Genomic DNA, 18,537 nt, shown 5'->3' with positions numbered 1-18,537 from the left:
TTGATGCTTCTGAGATAGGGGTAGGTGCTATCTTGTCTCAAAGAGATTCACCTGAAAAGCCGTTACACCCTTGTGGCTTCTTTTCCAGACAGATGTCCAAAGCAGAGAGGAATTATGATGTAGGCAATCGTGAACTCCTTGCTATCATTTTGGCGCTCAAGGAATGGAGACATCTGCTAGAGGGTACCAGGGATCCTATCCTCATTTTAACGGATCACAAAAACCTCTCATACCTTAGTGAAGCAAAAAGATTGTCTTCTAGGCAGGCCAGGTGGTCTCTCTTTTTGTCTCGTTTTAATTACATAATCACTTACAGACCGGGTGATCGTAATACTAAAGCTGACGCTCTGTCCAGACAATCCGAAACTACTGACAAACTCGAGGTCGATGTTACCCCTGTCATTCCGCCTGACAGAATAATAGCGACTACTGTTCTTTCTATTTCGTCTTCTCTCTTACAAACTATTCAGGCTAAACAAAACTTGGCTCCTGAGGAGAGGCCTGCTGATAAGCTATTCGTTGATATACCAGAGAGACGAGACATCTTGTCATTATATCATGACACTAGAACTGCTGGACACCCTGGTATTTCTAAGACAGTCTCAGCAGTTTCTAGATATTTCTGGTGGGCTTCCTTGCGCAAGGACGTCACCGATTACGTTAATGCCTGTAGCACTTGTGCCAGTATGAAGTCCTCCCACAGAGTTCCTTGTGGGTTGTTGCATCCGTTGCCCATACCCGAGAGGCCATGGTCCAATATATCCATGGATTTTATTGTTGAATTACCTCCCTCTAATGGTAAAACTGTCATCCTGATGATTGTGGATCGTTTTTCTAAGATGGCTCATTTTGTGTCTCTTCTCAAATTGCCATCATCCAAGGAACTTGCCTCTATCTTTGCCGGGGAGGTGTTTCGGTTGCATGGTATTCCCACTTCGATCGTGTCCGATAGGGGTAGCCAGTTTATTTCCAGATTCTGGAGAGCGTTTTGTGCAGAGATGGGTATCTCCCTCTCGTTTTCTTCAGCCTACCACCCCCAGTCTAATGGAGCTGCTGAACGTGCCAACCAATCTCTGGAGCAGTATCTTCGCTGTTTCGTGTCCCACCATCAGAACAATTGGGCTGACCTGCTTCCTTGGGCTGAGTTTGCTCGTAATAATGCTGCTCATGAATCCTCCGGTAACAGCCCTTTTTACGTTGTTTATGGCCGGCATCCCGTGGTTCTTCCAGCTGCATTCTCCTTACAGGGCATGCCAGCTCTGGACGAACATTTGGCTAGTCTACGTAATACTTGGGAGCAGGTTCAGTGTTCTTTGGTGGCCTCAGCTGCTCGCCAGAAGGTTCACGCTGACAAGCATCGCAGGGCGGCTCCATCCTATGCTGTGGGAGACCGGGTTTGGCTTTCTACTCGCAATATTCGTCTTCGTGTGCCTTCTATGAAGTTGGCCCCTCGTTTTATTGGTCCTTTTCGTATCTTGCATGTGGTTAATCCTGTCTCGTATGCATTGGATCTTCCAAAAAATTTACGCATTCCTAACGTGTTTCATACCTCCTTGTTAAAACCCCTCCTGTGCAACCGTTTTACTCGGCATGTCCCCCCTCCTCCTCCGGTTTCGGTGGAGGGCCATGAGGAGTTTGAAGTGGCGGCTGTAATTGACTCTCGCTTGTTTCGGGGTCGCCTCCAATATCTGGTACATTGGAAGGGCTATGGGCCTGAGGAACGCAGTTGGATTTCCGCTGACGCTGTTCACGCTCCTCGCCTTGTGCGTTCTTTCCACGCTCGTTTTCCTGCCAGGCCTGCTCCTCCCCGCCCGGTGGGCGTGTCTTCAGGGGGGGGTACTGTAGCGGCACTTACCCTCTCCAGGGGCCGGCCGGGGTCCTCCCTTCTCGCCGCGCGCGGTCCTGCTCCTGCACGAGCCGCGCGCGGCTCAGCCAACGATGGGATCAGTCAGGCGGGCAGTGACCGCGAGAAGCGGTCACATGTCCCGCCCGACACTAAGAGCGTGCCGCGCGTCTCGGGCGCGCTCTTAAAGGGACAGTGGGAGACTAAATTAGAATCCGTCTCCCATTGGCCCCTGTCAGGCCACATTCCCCATACACTCACGTTTTGGGGGCGTGGATATGACAGGGGCCAATCAAAGTGAACCTTAAGGGTATTTATACTCACCTGTTTCCCTTGCTCTTTGCCCTATCGTGGTTTCTGTCCAGTTCCCTTTAGTGCTTGTATCGTTCAGTTGGTTTTTTGGTGCTTGACCTTGGCTTTGTTCCTGACTCCGCTCTCTCCTTATCCTTGCTTGCTTATCCGCTGTTTTGTCCTCTGTGTACCAGTCCTCGGCTTGTTCTACGTTACGCTGTCTCTCAGTTCCCTTGACCTCGGCTTGTTCTGACTCTGTCTTTCTCTCGTCCTAGTCCGGCCATTCTAAGGTCCGGTAAGACGAACTCTGTTTCTTGTCTCTTGACTGTGAACTATTCCTGCGTGTTGGGGTCTATTACCGTGACAGACGGTTCTTAAAGGGCCATACACACCCAATAAAAGTTAATACATTTTCAGGGGCACAATCTTCCAGGGGCCATAGTCATGAGGCAGGAGGCTTCTCCACAATCCAGGGAAGCAGGGCAATTTTTCATTTAAAGGGCCAGTTACAAATAGCCATTTGTAACACATACCATTTGTTTTCTTCCTGGAGCGTGCCCTGCGAAGAGTGCTGGATCAGGCTGTAGATGAGCGTGAAGAGGAAGAGGAAGAGTTGTGGTCACCATCACCACCAGAAACAGCCTTATCAGCATCGCTTGCTGGACCTGCGGCAACGCTAGAAGAGGATTGTGAGGAAGAGGAGTCAGAGGAGGATTGTAGCTTTGAGGAGGAGGAGGAGGAGCAAGACCAAACACAACAGGCATCCCAGGGTGCTCGTTGTCACCTATCTGGTACCCGTGGTGTTGTACGTGGCTGGGGGGAAGAACATACCTTCAATGACATCAGTGAGGAGGAGGAACGGGAAATGAGTAGCTCGGCATCCAACCTTGTGCAAATGGGGTCTTTCATGCTGTCCTGCCTGTTGAGGGACCCTCGTATAAAAAGGCTGAAGGAGAACGACCTGTACTGGGTGTCCACGCTACTAGACCCCCGGTATAAGCAGAAAGTGGCGGAAATGTTACCGAATTACAACAAGTCGGAAAGGATGCAGCATTTGCAAAATAAATTAAAAAGTATGCTTTACACAGCGTATAAGGGTGATGTCACAGCACAACGGGAATATAACAGGGGGAGAGGTGGAAGTCATCCTCCTCCTCCTCCCATGACCACGCCGGCAAGGACAGGACGCTTTAAAGACATGTTATTGATGGAGGACATGCGGACCTTTTTAAGTCCTATGCATCGCCACAGCCCTTCGGGATCCACCCTCAGAGAGCGACTCGACCGACAGGTAGCAGACTACCTCGCCTTAACTGCAGATATCGACACTCTGAGGAGTGATGAACCCCTTGACTACTGGGTGTGCAGGCTTGACCTGTGGCCTGAGCTATCCCAATTTGCGATAGAACTTCTGTCCTGCCCCGCTTCAAGTGTCCTGTCAGAAAAGACCTTCAGTGCAGCAGGAGGTATTGTCACTGAGAAGAGAAGTCGCCTAGGTCAAAAAAGTCTAGATTACCTCACCTTTATTAAGATGAATGAGGGATGGATCCCGAAGGGACTGACACTGGGCGATACATTCGATTAAAAAAGGCCTGATGAGATGAGCTGCCTTGGGCTAAAAATGGTCCACACGCTGCTGTATTTTAGCTCTGAATGACGTTTGACTTGCGTGACTTATCCACCACCAACTAGGGTTCAAGCCACCATGTTTTAGGGCACTTTCTGCCTGTGAAACAAACATCAATTTTTCTGGCCGCTGCTACAGCAGCGGCTGCAACAATACCAAATTTTTCAGGCATGTGTACATGCCTAATTTTTAGGCCCACTGGTGCAGCACTGTGGCTTCAAAAACCAAACCAAAAAAAATCCTCCAAGATGGCACCAATATACCAGTGGTCTAAGCATCTTCCCACCTTGGCCTAAAAAGGGTTCAACAATTAAAAATCTCTGCCATTTACACGTCCACTGATAGGAGACGCGGAAGGTATTAAACTGATATAAACAATACTAAACTCACCACTCCTATCTGGTGGCACATTAGCTTGCCCGCGCAGTGCCCCAAATTTCAAGTAAGAGGGCCGACCAAGCATCTTCTTCCATCCCCCTGTTACATAAATCAATGCCATATCCATAGAAATTGTAGAGAATATCCAGGATAGTTTTACAGGGCCAAATCATGTCGCCTGTTGAAAGAGGTGACCTTGCTCGGGTCCCAGGTGTGCGGTTCCTAAAATGGCTGCCATATACATGTCCACTGATAGGAGACGCGGAAGGTATTAAACTGATATGAACATTTACTAAACTCACCACTCCGAGTGCTGTTATTTATTTAATTTTTTTGTGGTGAGGCTTTACAGGACAGAGTGCTTCTCCAAGGGACATGTTAACTCACGGGCAGCTGGCTCATCAAGGAACCAGAGCAGCTTGAATGAGGTGACCTTGCTCGGGTCCCAGGTGTGCGGTTCCTAAAATGGCTGCCATATACACGTCCACTGATAGGAGACGCGGAAGGTATTAAACTGATATGAACAATACTCCACTCCTATCAGTAGGTCCGTCCCATTGTGATTTATGCCCCCCACCCACCGCGCAGGGATGGGGGCTGGGGGGAGGAAAGTAGGCCCCCCCATTGTGATTTATGGCCCCCACCCACTGCGCAGGGGTGGGGGCCGAGGGGGGGAGGACAGTAGGTCCCCCCATTGTGATTTATGGCCCCCACCCACCGCGCAGGGGTTGGGGAGGACAGTAGCTCCCCCCAGTGTGTATCATGGGCTTTGAGGACAGGTGTCAATCCATACCTGCCAAGTGACCCTATGTAGGGGGAACAGTCCCTATTCTGCTCTGTGTCAGTGTGTATCATGGTCTCTGTGGACGGGGAACAGTCTCTATTCTGCTCTGTGTCAGTGTGTATCATGGTCTCTGTGGACGGTGAACAGTCTCTATTCTGCTCTGTGTCAGTGTGTATCATGGTCTCTGTGGACAGGGAACAGTCTCTATTCTGCTCTGTGTCAGTGTGTATCAGGGGCTTTGAGGACAGTTGTCAATCCATACCTGCCAAGTGACCCTATTTAGGGGTAACAGTCTCTATTCTGCTTTTTGTCAGTGTGTATCAAGGTCTCTGTGGACGGGGAACAGTCTCTATTCTGCTCTGTGTCAGTGTGTATCATGGTCTCTGTGGACGGTGAACAATCTCTATTCTGCTCTGTGTCAGTGTGTATCATGGTCTCTGTGGACAGGGAACAGTCTCTATTCTGCTCTGTGTCAGTGTGTATCAGGGGCTTTGAGGACAGGTGTCAATCCATACCTGCCAAGTGACCCTATGTAGGGGTAACAGTCCCTATTCTGCTCTGTGTCAGTGTGTATCATGGTCTCTGTGGACGGGGAACAGTCTCTATTCTGCTCTGTGTCAGTGTGTATCATGGTCTCTGTGGACGGGGAACAGTCTCTATTCTGCTCTGTGTCAGTGTGTATCATGGACTCTGTGGACAGGGAACAGTCTCTATTCTGCTCTGTGTCAGTGTGTATCAGGGGCTTTGAGGACAGGTGTCAATCCATACCTGCCAAGTGACCCTTTGTAGGGGGAACAGTCCCTATTCTGCTCTGTGTCAGTGTGTATCATGGTCTCTGTGGACGGGGAACAGTCTCTATTCTGCTCTGTGTCAGTGTGTACCATGGTCTCTGTGGACGGTGAACAGTCTCTATTCTGCTCTGTGTCAGTGTGTATCATGGTCTCTGTGGACAGGGAACAGTCTCTATTCTGCTCTGTGTCAGTGTGTATCAGGGGCTTTGAGGACAGGTGTCAATCCATACCTGCCAAGTGACCCTATGTAGGGGGGATAGTCTCTATTCTGCTCTGTGTCAGTGTGTATCATGGTCTCTGTGGACGGGGAACAGTCTCTATTCTGCTCTGTGTCAGTGTGTATCATGGTCTCTGTGGACAGGTAACAGTCTCTATTCTGCTCTGTGTCAGTGTGTATCAGGGGCTTTGAGGACAGGTGTCAATCCATACCTGCCAAGTGACCCTATGTAGGGGGAACCGTCTCTATTCTGCTCTGTGTCAGTGTGTATCATGGTCTCTGTGGACAGGGAACAGTCTCTATTCTGCTCTGTGTCAGTGTGTATCAGGGGTTTTGAGTACAGGTGTCAATCCATATCTGCCAAGTGACCCTATGTAGGGGGAACAGTCCCTATTCTGCTCTGTGTCAGTGTGTATCAGGGGTTTTGAGGACAGGTGTCAATCCATATCTGCCAAGTGACCCTATGTAGGAGGAACAGTCCCTATTCTGCTCTGTGTCAGTGTGTATCAGGGGTTTTGAGGACAGGTGTCAATCCATATCTGCCAAGTGACCCTATGTAGGGGGAACAGTCCCTATTCTGCTCTGTGTCAGTGTGTATCAGGGGTTTTGAGGACAGATGTCAATCCATATCTGCCAAGTGCCCTATGTAGGAGGAACAGTCCCTATTCTGCTCTGTCAGTGTGTATCAGGGATTTTGAGGACAGGTGTCAATCCATATCTGCCAAGTGACCCTATGTAGGGGGAACAGTCCCTATTCTGCTCTGTGTCAGTGTGTATCAGGGATCCTTAGGATAGGTGTCAATCCATACCTGCCAAGTGACCCTATGTAGGGGGAACAGTCTCTATTCTGCTCTGTGTCAGTGTGTATCATGATCTCTGAGGACAGGTGTCAATCCATATCTGCCAAGTGACCCTATGTAGGGGGAACAGTCCCTATTCTGCTCTGTGTCAGTGTGTATCATGGTCCCTGAGGACAGGTGTCAATCCATATCTGCCAAGTGACCCTATGTAGGGGGAACAGTCTCTATTCTTCTCTGTGTCAGTGTGTATCATGGTCTCTGAGGACAGGTGTCAATCCATATCTGCCAAGTGACCCTATGTAGGGGGAACAGTCCCTATTCTGCTCTGTGTCAGTGTGTATCAGGGATTTGACTATCTTTATTCAGATTGAAAAATTACAATTCCAGGAAAAATTTAACAAACATTTACAAGAACATGTTATGCACATCATAGAAACAACGTGAACCTCTTTAAAGCCACAAACTTAAGACAAAAAATACGTACACACAATGTGTAAGGGTTTGAAAGAATATTCTGAATCCTTACATGTTTACTTTATCGTTTGTTTGATTTTTGTGAACCATATATAAACTACAAGCAGCGTGAAAACTATAAAAACTCAAGTGGCCATGCTGATCAAATTAAATAGTATGCTTTACACAGGGTGTATTGTTGAATTGTTGAATGGGTAAGGCAGTGGCTGAGTGACAGGCAACAGAGGGTTGTAGTCAATGGAGTATATTCGAAGCTTGGGCTTGTCACCAGTGGGGTACCTCAGGGATCTGTACTTGGACCCATTCTCTTTAATATTTTTATTAGTGATATTGCAGAAGGTCTTGATGGTAAGGTGTGTCTTTTTGCGGATGATACTAAGATATGTAACAGGGTTGATGTTCCAGGAGGGATAAGCCAAATGGAAAATGATTTAGGTAGACTAGAAAAATGGTCAGAGTTGTGGCAACTGACATTTAATGTGGATAAGTGCAAGATAATGCATCTTGGACGTAAAAACCCAAGGGCAGAGTACAGAATATTTGATAGAGTCCTAACCTCAACATCTGAGGAAAGGGATTTAGGGGTGATTATTTCTGATGACTTAAAGGTAGGCAGACAATGTAATAGAGCAGCAGGAAATGCTAGCAGAATGCTTGGTTGTATAGGGAGAGGTATTAGCAGTAGAAAGAGGGAAGTGCTCATGCCATTGTACAGAACACTGGTGAGACCTCACTTGGAGTACTGTACACAGTACTGGAGACCCTATCTTCAGAAGGATATTGATACCTTAGAGAGAGTTCAAAGAAGGGCTACTAAACTGGTTCATGGATTGCAGGATAAAACTTACCAGGAAAGGTTAAAGGATCTTAACATGTATAGCATGGAGGAAAGACGAGACAGGGGGGATATGATAGAAACATTCAAATACATAAAGGGAATCAACACAGTAAAGGAGGAGACTATATTTAAAAGAAGAAAAACTACCACAACAAGAGGGCATAGTCTTAAATTAGAGGGACAAAGGTTTAAAAATAATATCAGGAAGTATTACTTTACTGAGAGGGTAGTGGATGCATGGAATAGCCTTCCAGCTGAAGTGGTAGAGGTTAACACAGTAAAGGAGTTTAAGCATGCGTGGGATAGGCATAAGGCTATCCTAACTATAAGATAAGGCCAGGGACTAATGAAAGTATTTAGAAAACTGGGCAGACTAGATGGGCCGAATGGTTCTTATCTGCCGTCACATTCTATGTTTCTATGTTTCTATGTTTCTATGTCACAGCACAACGGGAATCTAACAGGGGAAGAGGTGAAAGTCATCCTCCCCCTCCCACGACCCCGCCATATCTGCCAAGTGACCCTATGTAGGGTGAACAGTCCCTATTCTGCTCTGTGTCAGTGTGTATCATGGTCTCTGAGGACGGGGAACAGTCTCTATTCTGCTCTGTGTCAGTGTGTATCAGGGGCTTTGAGGACAGGTGTCAATGTTATGTGATTTCTGCCCTTTATGGATTAAAAGCAGACTCTGCATCAACTGTGTAATTTTCCATGGGAGTTTTGCCATGGATCCCCCTCCGGCATGCCACAGTCCAGCTGTTAGTCCCCTTGAAACAACTTTTACATCACTTTTGTTGCCAGAAAGAGTCCCTGTTGGTTTTAAAATTCGCCTGCCCATTGAAGTCAATGGCGGTTCGCGCGGTTCGCCGGTTCGCGAACATTTGCGGAAGTTCGCGTTCGCCGTTCGCGAACCGAAAATTTCGGGTTCGCGACAACACTACTCATCTTGTGCCATTACAAAAAGAACCAACTGATCCCATCCAAAAGGACAGTCCAGATCTGAAATGCAGACTGACTCTTTCTGCATGAGAGATACAGCAACCCCAGATGATTGTTTCAGCCTTGTTAGGCCTTGTTAGTGAGGTACAGCTGATATCCCTCTAGCCACCATGAGCAAAAGGTCCACATCTGGTTTACCCTTTTAATTTAGGGAAAGCAAAAAATAAGGTGCAAGACTCTCTCACAGTGTGACAACACGCTACCTCCACAGATAGGGCACTGTTTTTTTCCACACTGTGCCAATGATACCGAAGACTGGATGTTTAGCAGGGCTTTGTTCCAGGTTCTCAATTTCCCACTTTTTTAAAATCCTATTCTTCCTTTTTTCTATTTAAAATGACTCCTGCTCTTAGTTTTCATTAATCCAAGATTGCAAAAGGAGAATCAATCAATCATTATAGTATTGTTTGCTCACTTTCATTTTTTTTTAATACAGATATAATTTTGACAACTCAGAATTGGCATTGCAAAAATGCTCAAAGTTGCCTGGCCATTAGGAGTTGGTAAGAGACTCCAAACAATTGTATTCCCTAGAAACATTTTGCTAAAATCAAAAGAAAATATTTGAGCAGTCAATTGTCATTAAAGTATGGTTTCATTTCAAATTCATTCTCTGCCTATGTGATGCAAATCCAAATTTTTAGAAAACCAAATTTATAACAGTAAGTGTGGTGAATGATTTGTTCATATGGCAGAGACCATATATAGACTCTACTATATTGAGAGGTGGAATGCCTTTTCTTGGGCTTTGTAGGCGTTGATTGCTCCGAGTTCAGATACTATGTGTCCATGCCTATTGGCAGCCAAGCCATATTCCTATTTTGATTTCATTTGTTCGGAAGCTTGAATTTTCAAAACTGTATCATGTTCTTTATAAAGATCATAAGCAGGATCATTCATTATTTAATTTGTTTATTGTTCAGCTGTATGTGTCAAAAATAGTATTTATACACTAATAGCAATATTTAAGATCCCGTCTAAAAATGATAAAACAGTTATTGTCCAATATTTCTGTAATGGAAGGTTTAATAAATTAATAAAATGAATTACAGCAGCGCACATAATTTAACTTTTTCGTGGCAGTTTGCAAACCTTCACATTTTCTTTGCCAGAGAATTATTTGCGGATTACAACCATATGCCTTAACACTAATTTAGCAGTCAGAAGATGTAATCTGATATGACTTTTCTCTAAAATGAATATTCTCTGGTGTGTCATTTATACTGTACGCTTGTTTGTGTTCACAATGTCTTCGTTTGTTGTCCAAAATGATCAGGAAATTAACAACATTACTCCCATTGCATGGAAAACCATTCAAAAAGTAATTTCTGGAGCCGTGTGTAATTCGAGACACTGTGAAACTAATCTTAATAACAGAGCTGATGAAATCGGTATTTTACACCCGGGTAGAATTTGCTTCTAGTTAAAAAGCTGTTTGTGGGGAAAATGTATCTGCCTGCCATAGGAAAATAGAGCTAAAGTTTAGAAAAAATAATCAATTGCCAGTATTAACATGTAAAACATGTCATAAAAATTAGATTTTGAGACAAATCATGACAGAAAATGAATAATTCTGAATGATACTATTGGGATGGTAAAATGCTAAGTATTACTGGATACTCAAATATGACCTTACTGGGAGGTTTAGAGCAGGTATTGTGTGCAGTAAACTATTACTGGGTGATAGTGAGCTTTTTTTAACACATATATTACATCCATGCATTTGTTTTCGAATAATGTTTTTACTTATATTTTTGTTCTGATTTACTCAGGCTTTTAGGTTTATCACTCCATGAAAATGTTTATTCGAATATTGCACGTTCTATGTATTATGTTTTGGTTTTAAGGAATACATTTTATTAGGTTTATTTTATTTTTATAATTATTTTTGTTAAACTCTATAATACAAAGGTGTCTCATATTATTTTTCAGAGTTTAAAGAAAACTCTATTCTATATAATTTTATATAATTTATTTGTCTGAAGCAGGGGATTTCTGACCTTGGTCTTCCTGCTATTTAAACAGATACAAGTCCTACCGGTAGTTATCTTCCCAAACATGCTAAAGATTAGGCTTTTGACTTGTGTATTCATATGAAGACTTTTGTTGCTGAGATAAATCATTTTTTTTATTTATTAAACAACAGATACTTTTACAAAACCGCTAAGACACATAATGATGTTAAAGGGACACTATCGTCACCTGAACAACTTCAGCTTAATGAGGTTGTTCAGGTGGGAACTATAGCTCCCTGCAACCTTTTTCATGTAAACACTGCATTTTCTGAGAAAATACAGTGTTTACCTTGGAAGCGAGGAACACCTCCAGTGGCAGTCACTCAGACAGCCACCAAAGGGACTTCCGGGTTAAGGGCTGCCTAATTCGCATTTATCACATTTGACGTCTTCACGCTTGGGTGAATACATCAAACCTGATATCAGGAGACAGGAGGCACTGTGAACGCACATCCTGTGTCCTGTAGTAACCCGGAGCCTGTCAGCAAGCAAAGCCAACCGTGTGGGTGATAACCATCTCCTGCACGCAGCGTGGGCTCTGGCTGACAGGCTGAAGGCAGGAAACCAAGCAGGAGGATCTACTGACTTCAAACTGTAAGTAAACTTATTTTAAAAATGAATGAATGAGAGAGAGTGAGTGTGAGAGAGTGAGTGTGTGAGATTGAGAGAGAGTGAGTGTGATTGAGAGAGAGTAAGTGTGGGTGAAAGAGTGATTGAGAGAGTAGAGAGTATATTTTGACTACAGTGCTCCTTTAACCCCTTAAGGACCAAACTTTTGGAATAAAAGGGAATCATGACATGTCACACATGTCATGTGTCCTTAAGGGGTTAAGGTTTTCAAGTCATGTGGTTCATTGCTAGGTTTTGTATAACCACCCTGCCTTTCCCTCAAAACTTTGTTACATTCAAGTTACATCTGTCGAGGAGGTATTACCTCAACATAAAGGAATGTCGAACACCACAAACAGAGGTACTATGTAGACAAATAACCGGGCCCTAGAGAGGCTAGACTTAACATTAATACAGATAAAGACAGAGTCAAAAAAAGCCAAAGTCAGGCATATAGTAAGGATAAACTGAATAACAAGCCGGGTCAGGATACCACAAATAAACGAAGTCAGAAACAAACCGAGGTCAATATCAAGATATCACAAGAGAGACTTACTATGAGCACTAATGTGTACCAGGGCAGAAACCAAGGGAACAACTTAGCTTTATATAGGCTAACAATAATTCTAATTAGTTCACGTCATCTCTGTGACTCCAAAATAATTGATGATGGGTTCGCCTGGATGACGTGGTAACTTTAAGAGTGGGCATGACTTCACAGTATTTCAACTATAAAAGACACGCCAATTAAACGGGCAGCATCTAATATAATGCAGGAAAGAATACAGCTGAAATGATTTTGGCGTAGGGAACTGTTCACTTGGCCAAATGGTAAGTATACCCAGCTCAGTTTGCAGGCCACAGGGAGCGCTCTGGCTGTGTGAGCAGAGGAGAGGAGCAACACAGAAATATAGGGATTGGGAACGCTTCCTACTGCACCTCCTGTTTGCATACCGGGAGGTGCCCCAGGAAACGATAGGGTTCTCTCCGTTCGAGCTGCTCTACGGACGCCAGATAAGGGGACCCCTAAACCTGATCCGAGAGCACTGGGAGGGGGAGATCGAGAATGCCGGGGTCCCCATCGTGCCATACATGCTGGAGCTAAGAGACCGAATGGAGCAATTAGCCAGGTCGGTCCAGGCTAATCTCCAGTCGGCTCAGAGGAGACAGAAAGTATGGTATGACCGAGGCACCCGGGCAAGGAGCTTTACTATAGGACAGAAGGTGCTTGTACTTAAGCCAGTTAAGGCAGACAAATTACAAGCCGCCTGGCAAGGTCCGTACCAGATTATAGAAAAGAAGGGGGACACTACCTATACCATAGCTAGTTGCCATGACGAAAATTTGAGGAAAACCTTTCACATAAATATGCTCAAGGAGTATCTAGAGAAACCCGAGAATGTGACAGCTATCTGCATTCCCCCTCACGAGGACCCAGACAACCTCCCTATTCCAGACTTGCTGGAAAGGAATCCCCACCTAAACCTAGTGGCCCAGGTCCAGATCGGGGACCGACTTAATGATGAGGAGAGGGAACAACTAAGCCACGTTAAACAAACTACATTCTCCCAAGAACCCGGGTGCACTCACCTAACCACCCATCAGGTAGACACCCCAGGGCAGCAACCCCTCTGACAGACCCCCTACCGAATTCCTGGAATGAAAACCGGGCTGGAATGAAAACCGAGATCGAGGAGATGCTTAGACTAGGGGTGATTGAGCCTTCCGACAGTCCCTGGGCATCCCCGGTGGTTCTAGTCCCCAAGAAAGACGGAACCACCCTGTTTTGAGTGGCTTATCGGAGGCTCAACGATAAAACGGTAAAGGACGTCTATCCGATACCCAAAGTCGACGAGCTACTTGATCGTATAGCCAGGGGAAAGTATCTAACGACCATTGACCTCTGTAAAGGTTATTGGCAAATTCCCCTGGCCCAGGAAGCTATCCCTAAGTCGGCATTCGTCACCCCGTTCGGTTTATACCACTTTAAGGTAATGCCATTCGGGATGAAGAATGCCCCCGCTACATTCCAGCGCTTGGTGGATAGACTCCTGGATGGCTTCCAGGATTTTGCCTGCCCATACTTGGACGACATAGCGATCCACAGTGAATCCTGGGAGGAACACTTGGCTCATGTAAGAATGGTTCTGGATCAGATTTGGGCCACTGGCCTGACTCTAAAGCCAGAGAAATGCCATTTTGGAATGGCCTAGGTGCAGTACTTGGGTCACCGAGTATGGTGTGGGAAACAGCGGCCAGAGCCAGCTAAAATAGAAGCTGTCGCCAACTGGCCAACCCCCACCACCAAGACCCAGGTCCTAGCCTTTCTGGGCACTGCAGGATACTACAGACGTTTCATGCCAGACTACAGTACCATAGCTAAGCCCCTGACAGACCTGACCAAGAAAAGCCTACCCCGACAGGTCCTGTGGTCTCCCCACTGTGAAACAGCGTTTCAAGCCCTCAAAACCACTCTTGTTAATGCTCCCGTTTTGGCTGCCCCAGCCCCTAACAAACGTTTCATTGTTCATACAGACGCTTCCATGTTCAGGCTGGGGGCAGTCCTCAGCCAAGTAGGAGAAGATGGAGGGGAGCACCCGATTGCCTACATCAGCCGAAAGCTCCTGCTACGCGAGGTCAGTTATGCCGCAGTGGAAAAGGAGTGTTTGGCCCTGGTGTGGGCACTAAAGAAACTGACTCCCTACTTATATGGACAAGAATTCACATTGGTGACCGACCATAACCCACTGGTGTGGTTAAATTGGGTTTCTGGGGATAACGGCAGGCACTTACGTTGGAGCTTATCATTACTGCCCTTTAATTTTACCATCACCTACAGACCCGGAAAACAGAACGGCAATGCAGACGGGTTATCTCGACAAACCGACCTCAGTCCAGCATAACCCACCAGTCTGGACAGCCTTAGTCAGCTCCGACGAGGGGTCAGACAGTGTCTGCCAGAGTGTTCCACTAGGAGGGGGCACTGTTACGGACGCTCTACAGACCAGTAATGGATTACTTTATTTCAAGTTACCGTATGCCGTTCTCTTCGGTATTATTGTTGTATACACCCAATTACACGAACAACCAGGATCATATATTCGTGCATACGAACTAAGACCACCCGGCCCTTGGCGTGTTGCGCCACTTAACCTTTTTCACCTTTGAAACAACCGAACGGACAACCACCGGGAAGCTGCGGTTTGCGGTTAATTGATTGCCTCAGGGTGGCCTCGTTCGTATAATATTTCACCGTACTCATACTCCCAAACGAGGACAACCTACACTCCGGCGTGTGTCCTCAATCAGAACGTTGAGGCTGTGGTTAACCACAGGCTAATTGCCCCCTTCAGGGCGGTCTACGTTCGGTCCACGAAGAGCTGGGACAACCATCCACTGAGCGGTATTCGTACAGCAGGCTACCCGTCTCTCGCTCCAGGGGTTTTGGAGCCAGGTCCCACTCGCCTATTCACTGATAGAAAACATGTGGTTAGACCTGAGCTATCTAATGAATGGTAGAATGTAAGGGGTGCCTACTAAAATGTTAAAAATATGTATTTTATGCTGTTTTTACATGTTCAAATAACACGTGAGATTCTGGGCACTTGGAGATAATTGCATTGCCATAACCGTTGGAATCATTATCTCCAAGCTGGGCGGGGACTATTTCAAACGATGCAGTGTACTGTCATTGGTCAACTGTTTGTATTGTCCCTGTATCCCATCAGGTCCAGAGGGGGCTGTCCCCCCTCTTATCCTCTGTGGATAGTGACTGGGGGAAACGGTAGCCCCACCCGCAACCTATTGGATGGAGTCCTTCTAGTGGCTGAGCAGCAATGGTTGCTAGTTGACCCCATCTATGCTTTCTCCTGTATATATTTTTTACTATTTAATGTGGCAGCTGGCTTGCACTGTAGAACCATCTCATAAGTACGCCAAAGGTTTTTTGTTTTTTTAACTATTTCCCTATTGGCGGCCATTAGGCATATAGTTACCAAATATAGGCTCATTTGGAGCCGGCTCCTCGGAATCAGTGCGTTGATACATACCGTGTACAATGTATGGATTTTGCAGGCTGAATGGCCCTGTGTAGCTGAGAATGGTTTCTGCACAGGGCCATTAATCCCTTAAGGACCAAACGTCTGGAATAAAAGGGAATCATGACATGTCACACATGTCATGTGTCCTTAAGGGGTTAACCCAGTTAATGTATAATTGGAGTAACTAAGCAACCATGTTAAATAAGAATAAGAAATAAAGGTTTATAATGTAATCTTTTTTTATTATTGTTTATTGTTGCAGAGTCGTTATCTCCTAAAATTTCCAAGCAAGTGTCTTTTTGTGTTCCTATGAGGTTTTAGCAAAATAATGTAACATTTTGGAAAAAATATACACATCAGAAGTCCAGCAGATGAAGCAAGAATGGCAAATATTTCCGTTGATACCATGTCCTTTCCTTGAGTGCTTAGATAGGCTGGAATAACACAGGCCCAGACACAGCAGAACACCAGCATGCTAAAAGTAATGTGTTTTCCTTCATTGAAGCTATTGGGCAAAGTCCTTACCAGATAAGCAACAATAAAACTCATTGCTGCCAAAAGCCCTATATATCCAATGACACAATAAAAAGCAAGTGAAGAGCCCTCGTTGCATTTTACGATGATCTTTCCAGGTAGTGAATTCATGTTTAAATCTTGGAATGGAGGAGAAATAACCAGCCAACTGACACAAATTAAAACTTGAATTAAAAAACAGGAAATAAAAATGTTGTTTGCTATTTTTAGCCCAGTTAATTTATTCCACTTGTTTCCTGGCTTGGTAGCTTTAAAGGCAATGCCGACAATGATTGTTTTGGCCAATACTGAAGATACAGCCACGGTGAAGATGATTCCAAAAGACGCATGGCGCAGCATGCAGGTTGCGTCCACGGGGCGACCAATGAAAAAGAAAACACAGAGGAAGCTCAGGCACAGAGAGATCAGAAGAACAAAGCTCAAGTTACGATTATTTGCCCTGACAATAGGAGTGTCCCTGAACACAATAAATATCACCAACACTACGGCGGTTAAAACCGAAAATAATATGGCGAAAAAAGAGAATATTGAAGCAATAAGATCCGTTTCATAAGACAGAAATTCAAATGTTTTTGGTTGACACTTGTCACCTCTTTCATTAGGCCACTGGGTTTCTGGACACCTCTGACATATATCAACATCTGCAAAGAAAATAAATAATAAACAATTAAAAATAGTGTTAAGTACAGACATATTTAAACATTCCCCCAGTAACTGGAGGACATACAGTTCTGGAAGTCAACTTATTTTTATTATCCCACACACAGCTTTGCATGCACAGCCCCCTAGTATGGGGTCTCTTAAGCAAGTTTACAGGGTTTTTTCCCAAGAGTCTCTAGGTCTGAGAGATAATTGAGCTGGGAATTTAGATAACTCAATTATCTCTCAGTTACAGGAAATACATAAATATTATAAAACATCCCCAAAACATAAAACATTACAGGAACCCCATAATTATTACACACCTGAATAGCCTGTATCTGTGAGCAAAACATATACAAAAAGTGTTCAGATTGGTTTGGTGGTACGGGATCTCTATTCGGGAGAAGTTTTGACCGGCCGACCATGAGGTGATGCCCCAAGAGTTCCAGAGAATCCAGGGCAGTTCCTGCACAAACACCGACGAATGCTCCCCCCGGCTCTTAGGTAGTGAATGCTCCCCCCAGTCGGCAGATCATATGTCCTGAACGTGGTTTGTCTAGTTGGTCGGGAAAGTATACAGGCAGCAGTACCATCTTGTCAGGGGTGGCGGTCCAGTTACCGGGACCCTGTATGCCTGATCTTGATAGTAGGAGTCACTGTGTGGAAATGGATTATCAGGGCCTGGTGCAGGGTAACCGCACGCCCCCTGCTGTTGAGCACCAGCGTTTGTGCACCCACATATCAGGGCCCTGATGCAGCTTCTGTGGATCCCAGGTGCCAGATGACAATATGCAGACCTCCCAGGAACAGGGTCAGGAGGCTCTGCAGCAGACATGTATCCAGTACAGAAACAAGGTAAGACTAGAATAGACACCACACAAGAAAACAAGACAAAACTAGGAGAACCCAGAACCGAAACAGGACAGAAAGCAGAACCCAGAACATGTACACAAGACATGAGGAAAACAAGAACAGGGCAGGACATGACTGTACATGAACTGGGAATACAAGACAAAATTAAACAAGACAAGAGATACAAGGCAAAACAAGAGGAGACATAACTAAGTACTATATATGTAAAACATTGGAGATTTAGACATACATAAATGGCCAAGATGTATGCAGCCCACTACCGCGCCAAAGTACTCAAATTAAGATGGGTCCTAGACTGCCTAGATATGAATGAATAAACAATAATAAAACACACACAGCACTTATCTGCAAGAAAGGGGCAGAGGACTTGGAGCAACTGCCTGCAGGAACCAACTGAAACAAAAGTGATTAAAGGAAAAGGAAAGGGTGTGGCAACATAAAACAAACATTAAAAAGGAATCCAGGAGACTGGGAATTCCAGGAACGGAATGAAGGAATGAACCCAGAAACCCAGCATTATGAAAACCAGACATGGAATAGAAAACCAGAACAACCAAGAAAAACTAAACAAGAATTGTAAAAAGAGTACTGGATACCAGAAGCCGAGCAGAGCAGGTTGTTTGTGACACATCTTGACCAAGGTTTGCGAGAACGTGTAGCCAAAATTAGTTCTACGCACTCAACGACCAAGTACTGCTTCCTCTATTCAGGAGATAAAATGGCCGCCATGCACTGGACCATGTGCATTCGGTTATACGAACAGCGGCCACCCAGGGAAAGCA

At 45.2% G+C, this 18,537-nt stretch overlaps 1 protein-coding gene across 1 annotated transcript in view; it reads right to left on the bottom strand.

The window, feature by feature from the left end:
• Positions 1-15,973: 15,973 nt before the first annotated feature.
• LOC134566017 (vomeronasal type-2 receptor 26-like) overlaps positions 15,974-18,537 on the bottom strand; it is a 44,697-nt gene continuing 42,133 nt past the window's right edge. The window contains exon 6 of the mRNA XM_063425732.1: positions 15,974-16,881. Coding sequence (XP_063281802.1) covers positions 15,974-16,881 — 908 coding nt within the window. The remainder of the gene's footprint in view (positions 16,882-18,537) is intronic.

Source organism: Pelobates fuscus, chromosome 6, assembly GCF_036172605.1.
Source record: "Pelobates fuscus isolate aPelFus1 chromosome 6, aPelFus1.pri, whole genome shotgun sequence".
Taxonomy (NCBI): Eukaryota; Metazoa; Chordata; class Amphibia; order Anura; family Pelobatidae; genus Pelobates; species Pelobates fuscus.
This window is presented reverse-complemented; position numbering and strand designations above follow the sequence as displayed.